Source organism: Rhagoletis pomonella, unplaced genomic scaffold, assembly GCF_013731165.1.
Source record: "Rhagoletis pomonella isolate Grant_MI unplaced genomic scaffold, Rhpom_1.0 Rhpom_scaffold_00001, whole genome shotgun sequence".
NCBI classification, from domain to species: Eukaryota; Metazoa; Arthropoda; class Insecta; order Diptera; family Tephritidae; genus Rhagoletis; species Rhagoletis pomonella.
The window spans coordinates 91,767,720-91,784,843 of record NW_023458555.1 but is presented as its reverse complement, the minus strand read 5'-3'; the positions used below and the strand labels follow the sequence as shown (position 1 = coordinate 91,784,843).

The following is a 17,124-nucleotide window of genomic DNA, read 5'->3' as shown; positions in this document are numbered from 1 at the left end:
TAAAAGGAGATAATAGATTTTTCGCACAAACAAAAATCGGTGGTAAAGATGTGTTAGCGCTGCTAGATTCGAGGGCAGGTGCGAGTTGCTTGGGTAAGAATGACAGCCAGTTGTTAAAAGGTTTAGAAAATAAAAAAATATCGATATCAGGCCAAAACTTTCGAACCACAAATGGCGGTGAAACGTAAGTTATAGGGGTGATTACAATACCTGTGAAGTGGGACAACATGACCAAGGACCTTGAGTTCCTGATAGTTCCCGGTTTACAACAGGAGGTAAATCTGGGTGTCGACTTTTGGCAAACGTTTAACTTCGTTCGAAAAATTACACTGAAGATGGCCCAACGCCGAAACCGGTTTGTCTCCAAACCAAATTGGACAAGGGATGACGGAAAATCGTTCCACAATACATCATACTCCTACCCTGTCGGAAACACAAACAACCAAAAAGAATTTAACTTAAATCTTGTCAGTAAGAACACGAATGTAGAGTCCACTCAATTGGGCGTTGCGGAACTTGTGCCAGCAGATGGTGATCTTTCCTTTGAGGCCGTACAACATGTTCTGACTCCGGAGGAAAACTTAGCGTTGGAAAGGGTCAAGGCGCAATGTCCATATTTTGCCATTTTGGGATTAGGGCGCATAGACATGGAGGAGCATGTGATAGAAGTTATCGAAGAAAATGTCCCAGTGAAACAGCGACATTACCCCATCTCACCAGCCATTCAAAAACTTATATATGCGGAGTTAGATAGGATGATAGCTATGGGGGTTATAGAAGAGAGTAATTCAAGTTGGAATTCGCCCGTTTCACTAGTGAGGGATTTCCCCGAGCCGAAAACTCCGAAGCAGTTACGACGGTTCCTGGGCATGTCAGGCTGGTACCGTCGATTTATTCAAGACTACGCGACTATTGCAGCTCCGCTGCACGACTGCCTCACTAAGGACAGGATTAAAAAGTCTGTTATGACAGAGGATGCCAAGAAATCATTTGAGCAATTAAAGCAGAGCCTTGTTTATGCTCCAGTATTGGTACATCCCGACTTTGACAGACATTTTTACGTACAGTGTGACGCATCAACTGATGGAGTGGGAGGGGTTTTATTCCAATTAGACGACGATAAAAACGAAAGACCATTCGCATACATATCCGCGAAGTTAAACAAAGCACAAAGAAACTACAGCATTACAGAACTGGAGTGTTACGCCGTTGTGATAAGTGTCAAGAGATTCAAGCCATATATTGAGGGTCTGCCATCTACGATTATTACGGATCATACGAGCCTTAAATGGCTAGTTAACCAGAAGGACCTTTCAGGCAGATTAGCACGGTGGAGCCTCAAGCTCCAAGGTTATAACTTTAACATCCAACATAGGAAAGGATCCCAAAACATTGTCCCTGATGCGTTATCACGTGCGAACGTAGAGGAAATTATTCCCAGAGAAAGAGTGGTAGATATTTGCTTGGTCTCGCATCATTTTCAATCAGACGAATATAATGAATTAAAAAAGACAGTGACGGAAAACCAGGACAAGCTGCCAGACTTGTGCGTATCGGACGGATACGTTTATAGACGGACGCAGTTTAACAGGGGGGACGGCCTTCAAAAGGATCAGACCTGCAAGCTTTGGGACCCGTCGGAACTACGCAGAGGGTTGGTGGAATCTCCTCACGACTTGCCATCGGCTGGACTTGGAGGTATCCATAAAATCTTGGCACGCATTCGTCAAAAATATTATTGGCCAGGAATACGGTTGCCAGACGTACTGATTTTTCAACTCTTGTACTGATTTTATTCATTTGTTCAATCAGCATGCTAATGTCCTGATTTTTCAAAATTTTTACTGATTTGTACTGAATTTTCAATTCAGTTCAGTTCAAACAAAATACTTTAATGTTTTCTTACGGTTTTTACATAACGTTGGAACTTCCTTAAACTGTACTGTAAAAAGTAAGAAGAAAATAATTTAATTATAGCTGACAGTTGACATGTTTCCGATAATGTTTGATGTGTCCACGAAATTAATACATATCGCCGGGTCGTTACACTCCAGTTACGATAATATGATGGAGCTTAAATTACTTAAAAGTAAAGCTGACGTTTGTTTGTCAATTAATATTAGTTATCTCGAAAATAACTTTCAGTTTAATAACAACAAATTTGAATAATCGAATGGCATTTGCCTATAACTGATAATTCTTTTTCACAATTTACTAACCTTGTAAAAGAGTTTTGCATACAAGACATAGAGTTAGCTACTCTTTTCAGCGAATTCTTAGTCTTTCAAAGTCTTTGCGTAGTTGAAAAAATGAATTTAAGCCATGTGGAAATATAGATGAAGTCTTTAAATAGTGGTACTTTTCCACAGTTTGAAATATGTAATTCTGTTTTTTTTTTGTAATACCACACTCAAACGAAGCAACTGATAGTATAAAGTTTGATTCCTGGCACAAAGAGAGAAACCGTCTTCTAATCAAATTTTTTAAAGCGATATTCAAATTAAAAGTGATTTTAAAATAAAATGTATATAATTCCTTGACTATTTAAAGACTGTATAGGAAATAATCTCATTATTGCTATTCAACAATGTCATAAATACAAAATAATTTGTTGATTCTGTGTACAATGATGTGTACACTAGGGTAGTCCAGGTAAGCTTTGGTCAACACAGGTGAAGTCTTCAGATGCTATTCCCACTTCTTCCGCTTATGTACGTTCACTAGTTGCCGAATCTCCGCGTTGAGATCCCTGATACGGGGATCTCCGGAATCGGCCTGACGAAGGCTGTAATGCTCATCGGCTAGAAAAGCCGCTTCGGCAGGGAAATTTGGACGTGGGTCCGTAATGCATGCTGCCAGTACGAAGCGAGCTACAGCAGCGGTGACAGCCCTGCGGAACTTACGTTCACCAAGGTGGACGTCGGTTGGTGTGGGGAGAGCAGCGAAGGTGTTTTCAGTCGATTTTGCGAAGACTTTCCAATCAGCTTTAGAAAAGTTGATATAGGTCCGGTGTTCCGCGGAAGTAAAGTCGGTTGGTTTATCGATCGAGTTGACTATGGGCTTTGCTCTGATGCCAAAAGTCAGCATAGGTTGTTGTTGTTGTTGCAGCAGCTGCTAAGGCCCGTTCGGGGCGGTTCATCCATCAACGTTGTCGTCAATTTCAGCTAAGGGGAGGCCCAGGAAGTGTGCGACTTCCACAGGGGCTGTCCATAGGGACAGGGGCGTTAGCTGAGTGGGGTTCTCAGGGCATATGAAGAGGTGCCGGGAGTCATGTGGCGACTCTCCACATGCCGGGCATTGGTTGGGCACATCCTCGTTGATTCTGCTCAGGTAGTCGTTGAGCCTGCTGCAATAGCCAGAGCGAAGTTGGGCTATTGTAGTGCGGGTCTCCCGAGGCAGACAAAGTTCTGTCCCGTCCACGTCCGGTGGCTGTGTGCCTAGAACGGCATTCACAGGGCGGGAGTCTACATAACTTGAGACTGATTCCCCTGTGAATGCCGTTCAGGGCCTGTCGGTAGGTTGACGGGTCCAGAGGTTGTTTGATATACCTCTGGACTTCGTCCGTCAATTCGTAAAGATGTCTCTTCGGCGAGCATTATGTTATGCTCCTTTACTGGGAGCATCTGGGCCCCGTCATGAACGTGGTGTTGAGGCGTCATCAGGAGTCATCCTGTCGCAGTTCGTAATGCCGTGTTTTGCCAGGTCTGTAGCTTCATCCACTGCGTCCTGCTAGTCCCCGGCACACATACGGGCGCTGCGAAGTTTAGAACCGACCGACCAATTGCCTTGTATGTTGCCAACAACGTTTCTTTATCTTTGCCCCAAGTGCTGCCGGCCAACGACTTGAGGACATTGTTGCGGCTCTGTACTTTGTTGATAATTGCGGTTGTATGCGCCGAGAAGGAGAGCAGACTGTCGAAGGTAGCTCCGAGGATTTTCGGGTTATTCACCGTCGGTATTGTTACGCCATCGACGTGAATACCCAGTGGCAGTCTGACCTCCTTCGTCCAGGTGGTGAAAAGGGTTGCCAAGGATTTCGCAGGGGATAGGGCAAGGCTCCTTGCAGTGAGGAAGCGAGAAAGTTCGCAGAGGTAACCGTTTACTTTCGAGCACAAGTCATCAATTCCATTCCCAGACGCCATGATCGAACAATCGTCACCATACGAGACTATATTAAGACCCTCTGGTGGCTGAGGAAGCTTTGATAAGTAATAATTAAACAGTAGCGGGGACAGGACACCACCCTGTGGTACCCCCGGTTTAATTTTACGTTGCTTGCTAGTTTTGTCTCTGAAAATTACTGACGAGTGCCGACCACTCAGGTAACTCGCCGACCACCGTTTGAGTCCCTGGTGGAGTGAGGAGGCCTCTATATCTTCTAGTAATGTTGAATGACTGACAGTGCCGAACGCCTTGGACAGGTCCAACGCTACTAGAATAGTTCTCTCACAGGTTCGGTTTCGGTTTAGGCCACGAGTTATCTGAGTGTTTATAGCGTTAAGTGCTGTTGTTGTACAATGCACTTTACGGAACCCATGTTGATGCTTCGCTGGGGTCAGGTGGTTCGTGAAGTACGGGAGCAGCAGGACCTCGAGTGTCTTCGCTACCGGGGAAAGGAGAGTTATCAGGCGATAAGAATCTCCTTTGTTGGCTGGTTTCCCCGGTTTGAGCAGTGGGACTACTCTCCCCATTTTCCAGATGTCTGGAATGACGAGAGTGGCCATAGACAGGTTGAGGACCTCCGTTAGGTACGCTTTGGAGGCTTTCGCCTTTCCAATGGCTACCCTTACCTCACCGCTGGTGAAAACAAGAGGTGCACTGGGTTTTGGCATTTTGTGCAGCCTTCTGGTCACTCGACGTTTGGCTCTATCCACCGGCGGATGCAGAATGAACTGCCGGCTAAAGAAGCGCGCGCATCTCTCCGGGTCCGACGAAGCGTGGTCACCAAAGTCTATCTCTCTGTCGTCACGCTTCGTCAGGTTGGACAACGACCTCACGGTTGACCAAAGCTTGCTCACACCAGAAGCGAATTTGCAGGTCTTCAAATGCTCTTCCCATTTCTTCCGCTTATGTACGTTCACAAGTTGCCGAATCTCCGAATTGAGATCCCTAATACGGGGATTTCCGGGATCGGCCTGACGAAGGTTGTCGCGCTCATCAGCTAGAACAGCCGCTTCGGCTGGAAAGTTCGGACGTGGATCCTTAATACATCCTGCTGGGATGAAGCGAGCTGCAGCAGCGTTATAACCGACGACAGCCGGTTCTACGTACCGGAATGACTCGGGTTTTACCCGACCAAGGGCTGTTGTTTCGGCGATCTAACCCCGTTTAGGTCGGCGAAATCCATCAAACGTTGCTCGATACTAATGCTACACCTTCTCCGCACCCTTTTGCTCAGGGCTGGCATAGAGTCAAACCTAGGGCCAGAAATCAATACCTGCTGAGTTTGCCAGAGACGACTGCAAACAAACTCTACCTCGGTCTGGTGCAATACCTATGACGGGTGGAGTCACCTCCGTAGCTGCACGGGCCTGCGTACGCACCGGCAATGGACCACGTCGTTCGTGGAAACATGCTGTGCGAACCGGACCGCCTCCATGGCAAACCACCACCCGCCTGGGCAGCGCACAATCAACACACCCACACTCCAACACAACACAACAATAGACACACAAACAAACACAATAGCACCCACACACTGCCGCCGGCAACTCCTAGTCCCTCCGACAATCTGCTCTGCTTGTCAGTCCAGAATATACCGTAACGTGACATCAGTCAAGTGCAACTCTTGCTTCGGCTGGTGCCACTTTAGGGCGTGCTCAGGACTTCGCAACCCACGAGATTGGACGAGTGACTATGTGGGCCCCTGCTGTGCTGCCCCGACGCATCCCTCCCCCCGCGACGCCGCCAGCCACCACCACAAGGCGGCACCCCGTTTTGCAGCACGTACAGTAGGCGGCCGGCAGGCAACACAACTCTCTAACACCACACATCACAATCGGTCTCCCAAGGCACACAAAGGTGCTACAATTTAACTGTAACGGACTCCAGAGCATGATGTCTTTATGGGAATGGAATATTAATAGCTGCGGTCCAAGAGACGAAGCTGCACGGCAGTTCAACCCTGTTGAATTGCGCCGGATACAACGTGCACCGTCGAGGTCGCGAGCGAGATATTGGTGGAAGTTTAGCATTCATCACGTACCACACCGTGCAGTATCGTCTCATTGAAGCAGACATCGACCGCAGGGATACCATCCTAGAATGTCAGGCGAAGTTGATCTCAAAATATTTAACGTATACATACCCCCTGTCACCAGCTGTTCGGCAGGATATCACCCTGAAATAGGTGCGCTTCTCAGAGGTGAAACCCGTATGGTAGTTGGTGACTTTAACGCGCACCATGATCTTTGGCACTCAAGCCTGTCAAATGATCGTAGGGGAATACATCTGGCTGAGCAGATAGACGATTCGACATTCTGCATAATGAAGGACGACGCACCCACCAAGATTATAGGCAGCTGCTGCAGCTGGACAAATCTAACAATTGTCAGCGCTGGTCTGATAAACAGCGTATCATGGCGACCTATGCTGACTCTAGCATCAGACCATCTGCCCATAGTCATCTCGATTGATAACCCTGCCAACTTTGCATCCGTGGATCACCGGACTTATGTCAACTTTTCCAAAGCTGACTGGAAAGGCTTCACGGATGTTACTGAGGGCGCCTTCGCTTCACTACCCATACCAACCGACGTTCATGTAGGCGAGCGTAAGTTCCGCAGCGTTGTCACCGTTGCTGCAGCTCGCTTCATGCTAGCAGGATGTATTAAGGATCCACGTCCGAATTTTCCTGCCGAAGCGACTGTTCTAGGAAATAAGCGCGACAACCTTCGTCAGGCCGATCCCGGAAATCCCCGTGTTAGGGATCTGAATTCGGAGATTCGGCAACTTGTGAACGTACTTAAGCGGAAGAAATGGGAAGAGCATCTGAAGACCTGCAACTTCGCCTCTGGTGTCAGCAAGCTTTGGTCAACCGTGAGGTCGTTGTCCAACCCGACGAAGCGCGACGACAGAGTCGAGATAGACTTTGGTGACCACGTTCCGTTGGACCCGGAGAGATGCGCGAGCTATTTTAGCCGGCAGTTCATTATGCATCCTCCGGTGGATAAAGCCAAATGTCGAGTGACCAGAAGGGCCAAACCCTAGTGCGCCTCTTGTTTTCACCAGCGGTGAGGTAAGGGTAGCCATCGGGAAGTCGAAAGCCTCCAAAGCCATTGGACCCGACGGAATATGCATGTTGATGCTGAAAAATTTGGGTCATGCGGGAGTAGCGTACCTAACGGAGGTCCTCAACCTGTCTATGGCCACTCTCGTCATTCCAGACATCTGGAAAATGGGGAGAGTGGTCCCACTGCTCAAACCGGTGAAACCAGCCAACAAAGGAGTCTTATCGCCTGATAACTCTCCTTTCCACGGTAGCGAAGACACTCGAGGCCCTGCTGCTCCCGTACTTCACGAACTACCTGACCCCAGCGAAGCATCAACATGGGTTCCGTAAAGTGCATAGTACAACAACAGCACTTAACGCCATAAACACTCAGATAACTCGTGGCCTAGACCGAAACCGCCCCTGTGAGAGAACTATTCTAGTAGCGTTGGACTTGTCATAGGCGTTCGGCACTGTCAGTCATTCAACGCTACTAGAAGATATAATGGCCTCCTCACTCCACCAGGGACTCAAACGGTGGTCGGCGAATTACCTGAGTGGTCGACACTCGTCAGTAATTTTCAGAGACAAAACTAGCAAGCCACGTAAAATTAAACAGGGGGTACCACAGGGTGGTGTCCTGTCCCCGCTACTGTTTAATTATTACATATCAAAGCTTCCTCAGCCACCAGAGGGTGTTAATATAGTCTCGTATTGTGACGATTGTTCGATCATGGCTTCTGGGAATGGAATTGATGACTTGTGCTCGAAAGTAAACGGTTACCTCTCCGAACTTTCTCGCTTCTTCACTGCAAGGAGCCTTGCCCTATCCCCTGCGAAATCCTTGGCAACCGTTTTCACCACCTGGACGAAGGAGGTCAGACTGCCACTGGGTATTCACGTCGATGGCGTAACAATACCGACGGTGAATAACCCGAAAATCCTCGGAGTTACCTTCGACAGTCTGCTCTCGTTCTCGGCGCATACAACTGCAATTAGCAACAAAGTACAGAGCAGCAACAATGTCCTCAAGTCGCTGGCCGGCAGCACTTGGGGCAAAGATAAAGAAACGTTGTTGGCAACATACAAGGGAATTGGCCGGCCGGTTCTAAACTACGCAGCGCCCGTATGGTCGCTGGGGACTAGCAGGACGCAGTGGATGAAGCTACAGACCTGCCAAAACACGGCATTATGAACTGCGACAGGATGCCTCCTGATGACGCCTCAACACCACCTTCATGACGGGGCCCAGATGCTCCCAGTAAAGGAGCATAACATAATGCTCGCGGAAGAGCCCTCGCCACGGCACGTCAGGAGGCATCTTTACGAATTGACAGACGAAGTCCAGAAGTATCAAACAACCTCTGGACCCGTCAACCTACCGACAGGCCCTGAACGGCATTTACAGGGAATCAGTCTCAAGTTATGTAGACTCCCGCCCTGTGAATGCCGTTCTAGACACACAACCACCGGACGTGGACGGGACAGAACTTTGTCTGCCTCGGGAGACGCGCACTACAATAGCCCAACTTCGCTCTGGCTATTGCAGCAGGCTCAACGGCTACTTGAGCAGAATCAACGAGGATGTGCCCAACCAATGCCCGGCATGTGGAGAGTCGCAATCCTAAGATGGTCGGTTCTACGTACCGGATTGACTCGGAGGACTCTCTCCGACCAAGGACCATCACCACAGCAGCAACCCCCCAAATTTTTTGCCATGGGAGCATGACCCACCGGCAAGTCTGCTCCGTATACTACTGGTCCGCGCCGGCATAGAACAAAATCCCGGGCCCTGGATCTGTAGTGTTTGCCACCGCAACATACACCACTCCTCAACTTCTTTCCGCTGCAACCGCTGCAACCGCTGCAACACCTGGTGCCATCTAAAGGCATGCTCAGGACTTCGGCACCACAGGGAGTAGAGTAACAATTTTGTTGCATCGTGCTGCAACAACCAACAAACCTGTAACTCCACACAACCAACACCCGCCCAACCATCAACCAGTGGACCAGCTACAAGCACGCAACACAGGACATCCACCCAGGACAGATGGTTCTGCAGCGTTTGCACCAACCTGATAAGGCGCAACACAACATCGGTTAGGTGCAACGCATGCAACAATTGGTGCCACCTAAAGCGCTGCTCAGGCCTAACGCACCACCGAGAATGGAGTACTGGCTTCATTGCAGCCTGTTGCCCAGCCGCACCCACAACACCCCGTGCCAACTCCACCAACAACACACACGCTGACGCAAGCACCAATCCCACCACCGGTCGCGACCCCTGCGGCTAACCCACCCGGTCGGGGACCAGCACTTCAGGCCCTACAGGCACCTCATGCACAACCACCAGCACAGGCAGCGCGCCAGTACCCGCTCACCCCACGCGTAACCATTATAAGGCCACAATCTATCAAGCTGTTGCAGTTTAATTGCAACGGACTACAAAGAAAGATCGCTGAGATAGCCGGTTTCATGAGAAGGCATAAAATCTCAGTCGCGGCGATCCAGGAGACCAAACTCCACTCCGGCTCGAGCCTTCAGAGCCAGGACGAGTTCAACGTACTCCGAAGAGACCGCTTCCGTGGCGCCGGATGCGGCATTGCCTTCATATTGCATAACGCGGTTCAATACCGGCTCATTACCCCTCGAACTGACACCAACGATAAATTCATTGAATGTCAAGGCTTGGCCATCAAGTCGGGAGATACGGAGCTGGAGATCGTCAATGTATACATACCACCCGCCACCAGTTGCTCAGCTAGTGGTAGTGCTAGGCGACTTCAATGCGCACCACGAACTCTGGCACTCCAATCTGGGCAATGACCAGCGGGGTACAATGCTCGCTGAGCAAATTGACGATTCCACGTTCTGCACTGTGAATGATGATGCCCCCACCAGGGTCGCGGGTGACTGCTATAGCTCGCCAGATATAACTATAGCAAGCGGGGGTCTAATAAACTGCATTGGATGGCAACCAGTGCTCACGCTCGCATCAGACCACCTGCCCATAGTAGTCGCCATAGACCAGCCAAGGGATTTTATAACATCCGAGAACCGGACATTCATGAACACACGGAAGGCGAACTGGGACGGTTTCACGGAATTCACAGATCGCAAATTCAATGCTCTTCCTCTACCATCATGCGCGCGCGTAGCAGAGCGCAATATCCGCAGGATCATCAACGCAGCAGCCGCTCGCTTCATACCAGCCGGCCGGATCGCCAAAATCCGCCCAGGATTTCCCACTGAAGCGGCGGGACGCGCAGACGAGCGTGATCGAATCCGCCAGGCTAATCCAGGGAATCCCCGTATAGGAGATCTCAATAGAGACATTAGAAACCTGGTCAGCGAACACAAGCGGAACAAATGGAATGAGCATTTAAAAACCTGCAAATCTCTCAAGCGGAGCCAGCAAACTGTGGTCCACAGTCAAGTCCCTCTCCAATCCGACGAAGCGTAGGGACAATGTCGCTCTCACCTTCGGCACCACCACCACGTCGGATCCGCGGTCGTGCGCGCGCTTCTTTAGCCGGCAATCCATTGCACACCCAGAGAGAGACAAAACCCGCCGCAGCGTGCTACGTAAAGCACACAAACTCCGCCCCCGAGACACACCACTGTGCATCACCACCGAAGAGACGCAGGCAGCTGTCACCCACGCCAAGTCATCGAAGGCGTTAGGCCCCGACGGAATTTCCATGCAGATGCTGAAAAAGCTAGGACCTGCGGGAGTCGAGTATATGACCGCCGCTTTCAACTTGTCAAGGTCCACCCTGATCGTCCCCGAGATGTGGAAAATGGGTAGGATCATCCCCTCCTTAAGCCAGGGATGAAGGCGGACGCAAGAGACTCGTACAGACCCATCTCCCTCCTATCCCCAGTGGCAAAAACCATGGAAGCACTACTCCTCCCCAGCCTGACGAAGCATCTGAAGCTAGCCGAACACCAACATGGATTCCGGAAAATGCACAGCACGACAACAGCATTAAACACCATTACCACACAGATTAGCGAGGGTCTGAACCAACGTCGACCCTGTGATAGGACGATCCTAGTCGCTGTGGACCTGTCGAAGGCTTTCGACACGGTGAATCACGCGACCCTCTGCCAAGACATCCTGGACTCGTCGCTTCCAGCTCGGACGAAACGGTGGATAACCAGCTATCTGTGTGGTCGTCAGTCATCGGTCGAATTCCAAAACGCCAAGTCTAAGCCGCGTAGAATTAAACAGGGGGTCCCCCAAGGCGGCGTACTCTCCCCGACACTGTTTAATCTTTACATGGCCAAACTCCCTCCGCCGCCAGCAGGAGTAAACTTGGTAAGCTACGCCGATGACTGCACAATAATGGCAACTGGCCCCAACATAGACAGACTTTGCGAACAAATAACCGACTATCTCACCGATCTTTCCAATTTCTTCACTGCAAGGAGCCTCCAAATCTCCGCCGCAAAATCCAGCGCCACACTTTTTACAACCTGGACCAAGGAGATGGGGCTATAACTGGACGTCTTCGTCGATGGCGCCAAAATACCGACGACTAATCACCCTAAAATCCTAGGAGTGACGTTCGATAGCCTCTTCTCCTTCTCCGCGCACGCCACAGCCACATGCAACAAACTCCGAGCCATGAACAAAGTCCTCAAATCGCTAGCCGGCAGCACCTGGGGAGCCAATAAAGAAACTCTGCTCGCGACCTACAAGGCAATTGGCCGGTCAGTGGCTAACTACGCGGCACCAGTGTGGACGGCGGGGACAAGCGACACCCAATGGAGGAACCTCCAAACCTGCCAGAATGCAGCTCTACGTACGGCTACAGGTTGTCATCTCATGTCGTCCGAGCATCACCTCCATGAAGAAAGCCAGATGCTGGCGGTGAAAGAGCACAACACCATGCTGTCGAAGCAATACCTCGTAGGCTGTCACCGAGGGAATCACCTCAACAATGCCTTGCTTCGTAACGAACCGCCCCCACGACACCTGCACGACTGGAAGGCAGACATTGAGCCGTACGTAGACCATCCATTCGACGCAGCAACATACAGAGCGGCGCTCAACAGCCTACACAGCGATGCGGTCAGAACGAGCCTCAGTACGCGCAATGACAACATCGTCCTGGGCGGTCGATCGCCGCCCATAGATTCAGAGGAAATAGAGCTGCCGAGAGAGACCAGGTGCACCCTAGCACAACTCCGTTCTGGGTGGTGTCACCGACTCAACAGCTACCTCTCCCGGCTGAACACACAAGTGGCAAACACATGCCCTGCATGTGGGCAAGGTCCCCACGACACCCAGCACCTCTTCACGTGCACCTCCAACCCTACGACCCTGACACCAGAAGTGCTCTGGACCGCGCCTATCGACGCAGCCCGCTTTCTCGGCCTCAGGCTTACAGAGTCGGAGGATGAAGACGACGATACATGACAAATCTGGGGGGTTGAGCACTGCTGCTACAACAACAACAACATAAGATATAGATAAACGACTGTTAGTAGCCACCTTATTTTGTATTTGTTCATTGTTCATATTGTTTACTTGTTCCATAATAAATATATGTAAATTTATGTCTCCTATGTAAAAATGTCAAGCTATTCCATTTTTTTTACTACAATTATACTGCTGCTTAACGCGGGCTCATTCAAGTTCCTTGACTTATTTTCTTTAAACTCCACTTCTCCTGAAAGACAAAATTCACTATTCTTTTACGCATTTCAAATTAAACAGGCAGCATACCTTGAATTTTATATGACGTGTTACTTGGTTTAAATTCCAATTTCATGTGTTTTTCCCGAGTATCGATATCATTTAGATCCTCACGTTCCATTTCTTTCAATTCAAAGTTAAGCTGCTCTTTCTGGTCTCTCAATTCTGAGTCCAAAAAACCCCGAGTGTCGCTGATAAGTCTCTCTGTTTTCTTGCAAAGTTTGTACGGCCTATAATAAATGAAAGGCTTCGTCTTTGTTCTAATACAGTATCGAATGTTAGTTACTGATCTCTCAAACGTGGCAAAATCTTTTAAACGATTTAAATTTGATTCTAAAATTCTAATTTTTGTCTGCTTTTTTTTTCGGTCCGTCAAAAGGAAATCACGCTCTTTTTTTATTGTTTCCCGCTCAAGAAGTTGTTGTTCTTCTAATTTTTTCTCAATTTGCGCTTTTTTGTCTTCTTTTATTTTTAATCTTGATTCCTCTAGGCAAAACTTGTGCAAAGTGCCCAATAAAGACCCAAACATTCTGCGATTTCTCGCTCTAGACTCCAAATCAGTTCCTTGCGCTTCCAGTACTTCCTCACGAGTCGGCAACTCACGTATAACCCGAGAACTTAAGCGTGGTTTCAATTCTTCGTCGTAAATCGACAAACGCTTGAATACAGATTTGTCATCTTGAATTTTCTTATGTTTTAGTCCACTTCCATACTTCGGTCCAGCAGCGTCTAATAACCCATGATCAAGAACTCTATCAATGTTTTTTAATTAAAATTATTTCATATTTATGTACATATGTATGTATATGCTTTAATCAGCCAATACCCCGGATCTCTGTGGCGACCAACAATCCTTCGAATGCTATCATTAAGCACATCTAAATTGCATTTCTCTTCCTCGAGCTCTTTTTGTAATTTGTGAAAAGATTTATTGAAACTAGAGTCCATTTTAACCGGATTTATTTTAACTTTAATTAGACATGCAGAAAAAATATCGATGCATCGTAAGAATCGATGTTTGCTATTCGATGCATCGTAGACAGTAGAGCTGTAGCAAACCGTATGTATTCGTTATTGAGTAACGAGTACAACCCCTGACTCGAAGTACCGAACCGTTACTCACATAATAATCTCGTTACTCGCATGTTCCGTATATGCACCATCTACGTGAATCAATACAACACCACATATTGTGCGGTAACGAATCTGTTTTTCGTATCGATACTTAAGTATGTTGCGTGTGTATGTACGTACATGCATGCATGATTCGTGAGAGGTACAAGTGCTTCATTGTATCAAATTGTTCGAATCGATACAAAACTATGCTGCGTGTATACTTATGTATATGTGTACATGTATGTATATGTATAAACGAACATTTCCTTACGCTGCAAGATTGGTTGCGATGATTCAAAAGTAACGAGTAAAGTAACGATACGAAAGATACGGGTGTTGATTGGATTAGTAACGAATACATACGGGTATCCGAATTTTCGTTACTTTTACAGCTCTAGTAGACAGTGCTGCCATTAAGCTGATGCCACATAAAACTTTTGCTTCGCTTTACGTGACAGATTCGCTTTGACAGAAAAGTTAAATTGTATGGAAAACCACAAAGCATGCCACATAGGTCCTTGAAGATGCAGCGCGAAGCGAAAAGATGACCAACTCCCATCTTTTTGCGCGCTTTGACAATCAGCCGGTTTAATATATATTTTGTTTCGTCCAAATTCGAGTTTTCATGCATAAACATTGAACTTGATTACATTGCTGATATTTTCAAAGCAAAATATATAAAATCCCCATCAATTTTGACGAGTAAAAAGGCAGTACAAAATTATTTTCTTGGTGTTCATTGTGGCATACCTTTTGCGTCTGGCGATTTGCTGGCAAAGTTATAAATGTCACGCAAAGCTACAAAGTTTTATCTGGCATCAGCTTTATAGCGTTTTCCGGCTAGATTTATGACGATTATAATTAAAGTAACGGAACGGAGTGAACTGTCACTTAATTATCTGTTGTATGGGCAATGAATTCAAACGATTATAATGCGCTTGAACGCAACGTAAAACAGAAGCGGTAGTGGTGCACTTTAGCAAAAGTAGCTCAAAATGGACGGTAAAAGTTCGAGAGTGGTATCAATCGTCGCCTCTTAAGGCCAATAATAACAATCCGAGACCGGAAATTAACATTTTTAATTCATTAAAGAGTTATTTGCAAAAAAACACTTGTACTTTCCGCACTATGTTTTGATGAATTTCACGCAAATGAATGGAATAAATGAACTCAGTTTAACACGTATTTATTAGTTGTTATACATTTGTGATGTTTTAAGTGTAAACATTCTCGAAATTCTGTATTTAATAGAAATATTCCGATGGAGAAAATCCGCACAACGATCTAGTGGAGCTAATATAAATAAGATGGAGAAAAACTGGTGCTACCATTTCGCATTAAAACGCGTCGATTGATACCCCTCTTGAATTTTTTTCATAAATTTTGGCCTACTTTCGCTAAAGTGCACTTTTGCCACAGAAGCATCTAAAATCAATAGATCTTTGCGAATTCGCATCGATTTGTTACGATTCGCCCCGTGCATTATAACCGAGGTATTAGCCGGTTGCGATAGCAAACAGCCCGAGAAATTTCGTTTTAGCACGCTGCCGATTTGTTAGCCGTTTTGTAAAAAAAATTAGCCGTTTTTAGCCGATTTTACTTGTTACCGACAAAAACTACGGCCGAGCAGTAAATATCATCCATCCTCTTATTTGAGTATCTTATCATTATTCCATTATTTTACTATTCGCCTTATTCAGCGTTTTTGCTGCATTTAAAATGCAGCATTTAGCACTTTCGAACATATATTTTCGAAGAGCGTTCATGCTATCGCATTTAGCAAATGTACACTTACCCAAGTTCGAAATCATCTGTTTATTGTTTGCATTGAAATTTAAGCAAAATGCGCCGAATTAAATTTATTTTATTAATGATGAAATTTTATGTATCTGTGACCATCAATTATGCGAAAATTGAAGAAATAAACACATCCATATATGAATTAATAAGAAGACGTGCACGCTTTATAGATATGCTAATTCGGTATAAAAACAAGAAAGTTGTGAATTGGGAATAAAATTTTAGACTGAATAGAAGTGCTTTTAAAAAATTATGCAGTTTTCTGGATCACCTAAAGAGAAAGGAAACAAGATTCCATAATACCATCTGCTTGGAGAAACGAGTTGCCATCGCCCTATATGCTCTTGGGTCCTCAGTGGAATATCGTAGCATTGCGAACTTGTTTGGAGTGGCCAAACCAACAGTATGCGCAGCTCTCTTGGAATTTTGTAGGGAAGTGTGGAAAGTGTTACACCCCATGTATTTCAACCACTTTCCCCTAAGTAGAGAAACAATTGAAGACTGTGTTAATGGTTTAAACACATTGGATTAGCTCAGTGTATGGGTGCTCTTGGGAAGCCCTTAAAATTATTGGCGCATATTCATAGTCATATTTAGTACTCAACTAAGTCGAAACTATTCTAAGTCACAACTAAAGCTATTCATAGTCGCCTTAGTTTCGACTTTTCTGGCTAAGTACCAACTTAAAATTTAGTTTCGGCTGCAGCTGCAACTAAGTCGTAACTAGGAAGAAGTATTTTATCAAATTAAGGGAAAACAGATGAAATATGGGTAATTCTCTAGGGGGGGTCACAACCCCTAAAAAAGGGGCGGAAAAGTCGGGAGGGGTGCCAAACGACGCGTTTCGACCCCCCTAATAACAATCCGGAGGGGGGAGCTAATATTATTAACCATTTAAAAGTTATAAACAAAAAACTTTTGTTAAATTTCGTTGTTTTCTATGAGCAATTACCACGTCAAAAATGCACTAAATCACCAGTTTCCACTTTTAAAACACTACTAAAACGTTTCCGGTTATTATTTTATGCAAACCAAATCATTTATTCACTTTTATTTTATATATTTCGTTAATAAAACAGAGTAAACAAACTTTGCGCCTGCTAAAATTATTATAACCTCAAATCGCTGGTATTGCCACTTTATTTCACATTTCATTTGCGCTATTATACTCAGTTTACACTATACACTTCTTCTTCTTCTTTTTACTTTCATCTAAATAAGAAAGTATCGAAGTATTGATTTTTATGGAAAAAGCGCCGCAGGCGAAAATTTTCATTATTTATCGAAGTATTGA

At 46.5% G+C, this 17,124-nt stretch overlaps 1 protein-coding gene and 1 pseudogene across 2 annotated transcripts; one reads left to right on the top strand and one right to left on the bottom strand.

The window, feature by feature from the left end:
• The first annotated feature begins 227 nt into the window (after positions 1 to 227).
• On the top strand, positions 228 to 7,829 carry LOC118734222 (annotated as a pseudogene).
• Positions 7,830 to 12,685: 4,856 nt separating this feature from the next.
• LOC118748847 (pinin) lies at positions 12,686 to 13,963 on the bottom strand. Of its 2 annotated transcripts, none has more exons than XM_036483553.1 (3): positions 13,709 to 13,963; positions 12,945 to 13,643; positions 12,686 to 12,888 (listed from the first exon to the last, which is right to left on the bottom strand). In XM_036483553.1, exons 1-3 carry the CDS (start codon positions 13,860 to 13,862, stop codon positions 12,800 to 12,802), a joined length of 942 nt encoding a protein of 313 aa, XP_036339446.1. In that variant the 5' UTR covers positions 13,863 to 13,963; the 3' UTR covers positions 12,686 to 12,799. The 2 variants fall into 2 exon arrangements, with proteins under 2 accessions (XP_036339446.1, XP_036339454.1); XM_036483561.1 differs by having other exon boundaries at positions 12,945 to 13,666; positions 13,741 to 13,961.
• Between the last annotated feature and the right edge of the window lie 3,161 nt (positions 13,964 to 17,124).

Excerpts from the sequence above, each read along its gene's own strand:
- LOC118748847 (XM_036483553.1), bottom strand. The coding sequence starts at position 13,862 with ATGGACTCTAGTTTCAATAAATCTTTTCACAAATTACAAAAAGAGCTC. Across the intron at positions 13,644-13,708 it reads TAAAGCATATACATACATAT|ACGCTGCTGGACCGAAGTAT; the intron begins GTACATAAATAT and ends ATGGGTTATTAG. Across the intron at positions 12,889-12,944 it reads CACGTCATATAAAATTCAAG|GAGAAGTGGAGTTTAAAGAA; the intron begins GTATGCTGCCTG and ends TTTGTCTTTCAG.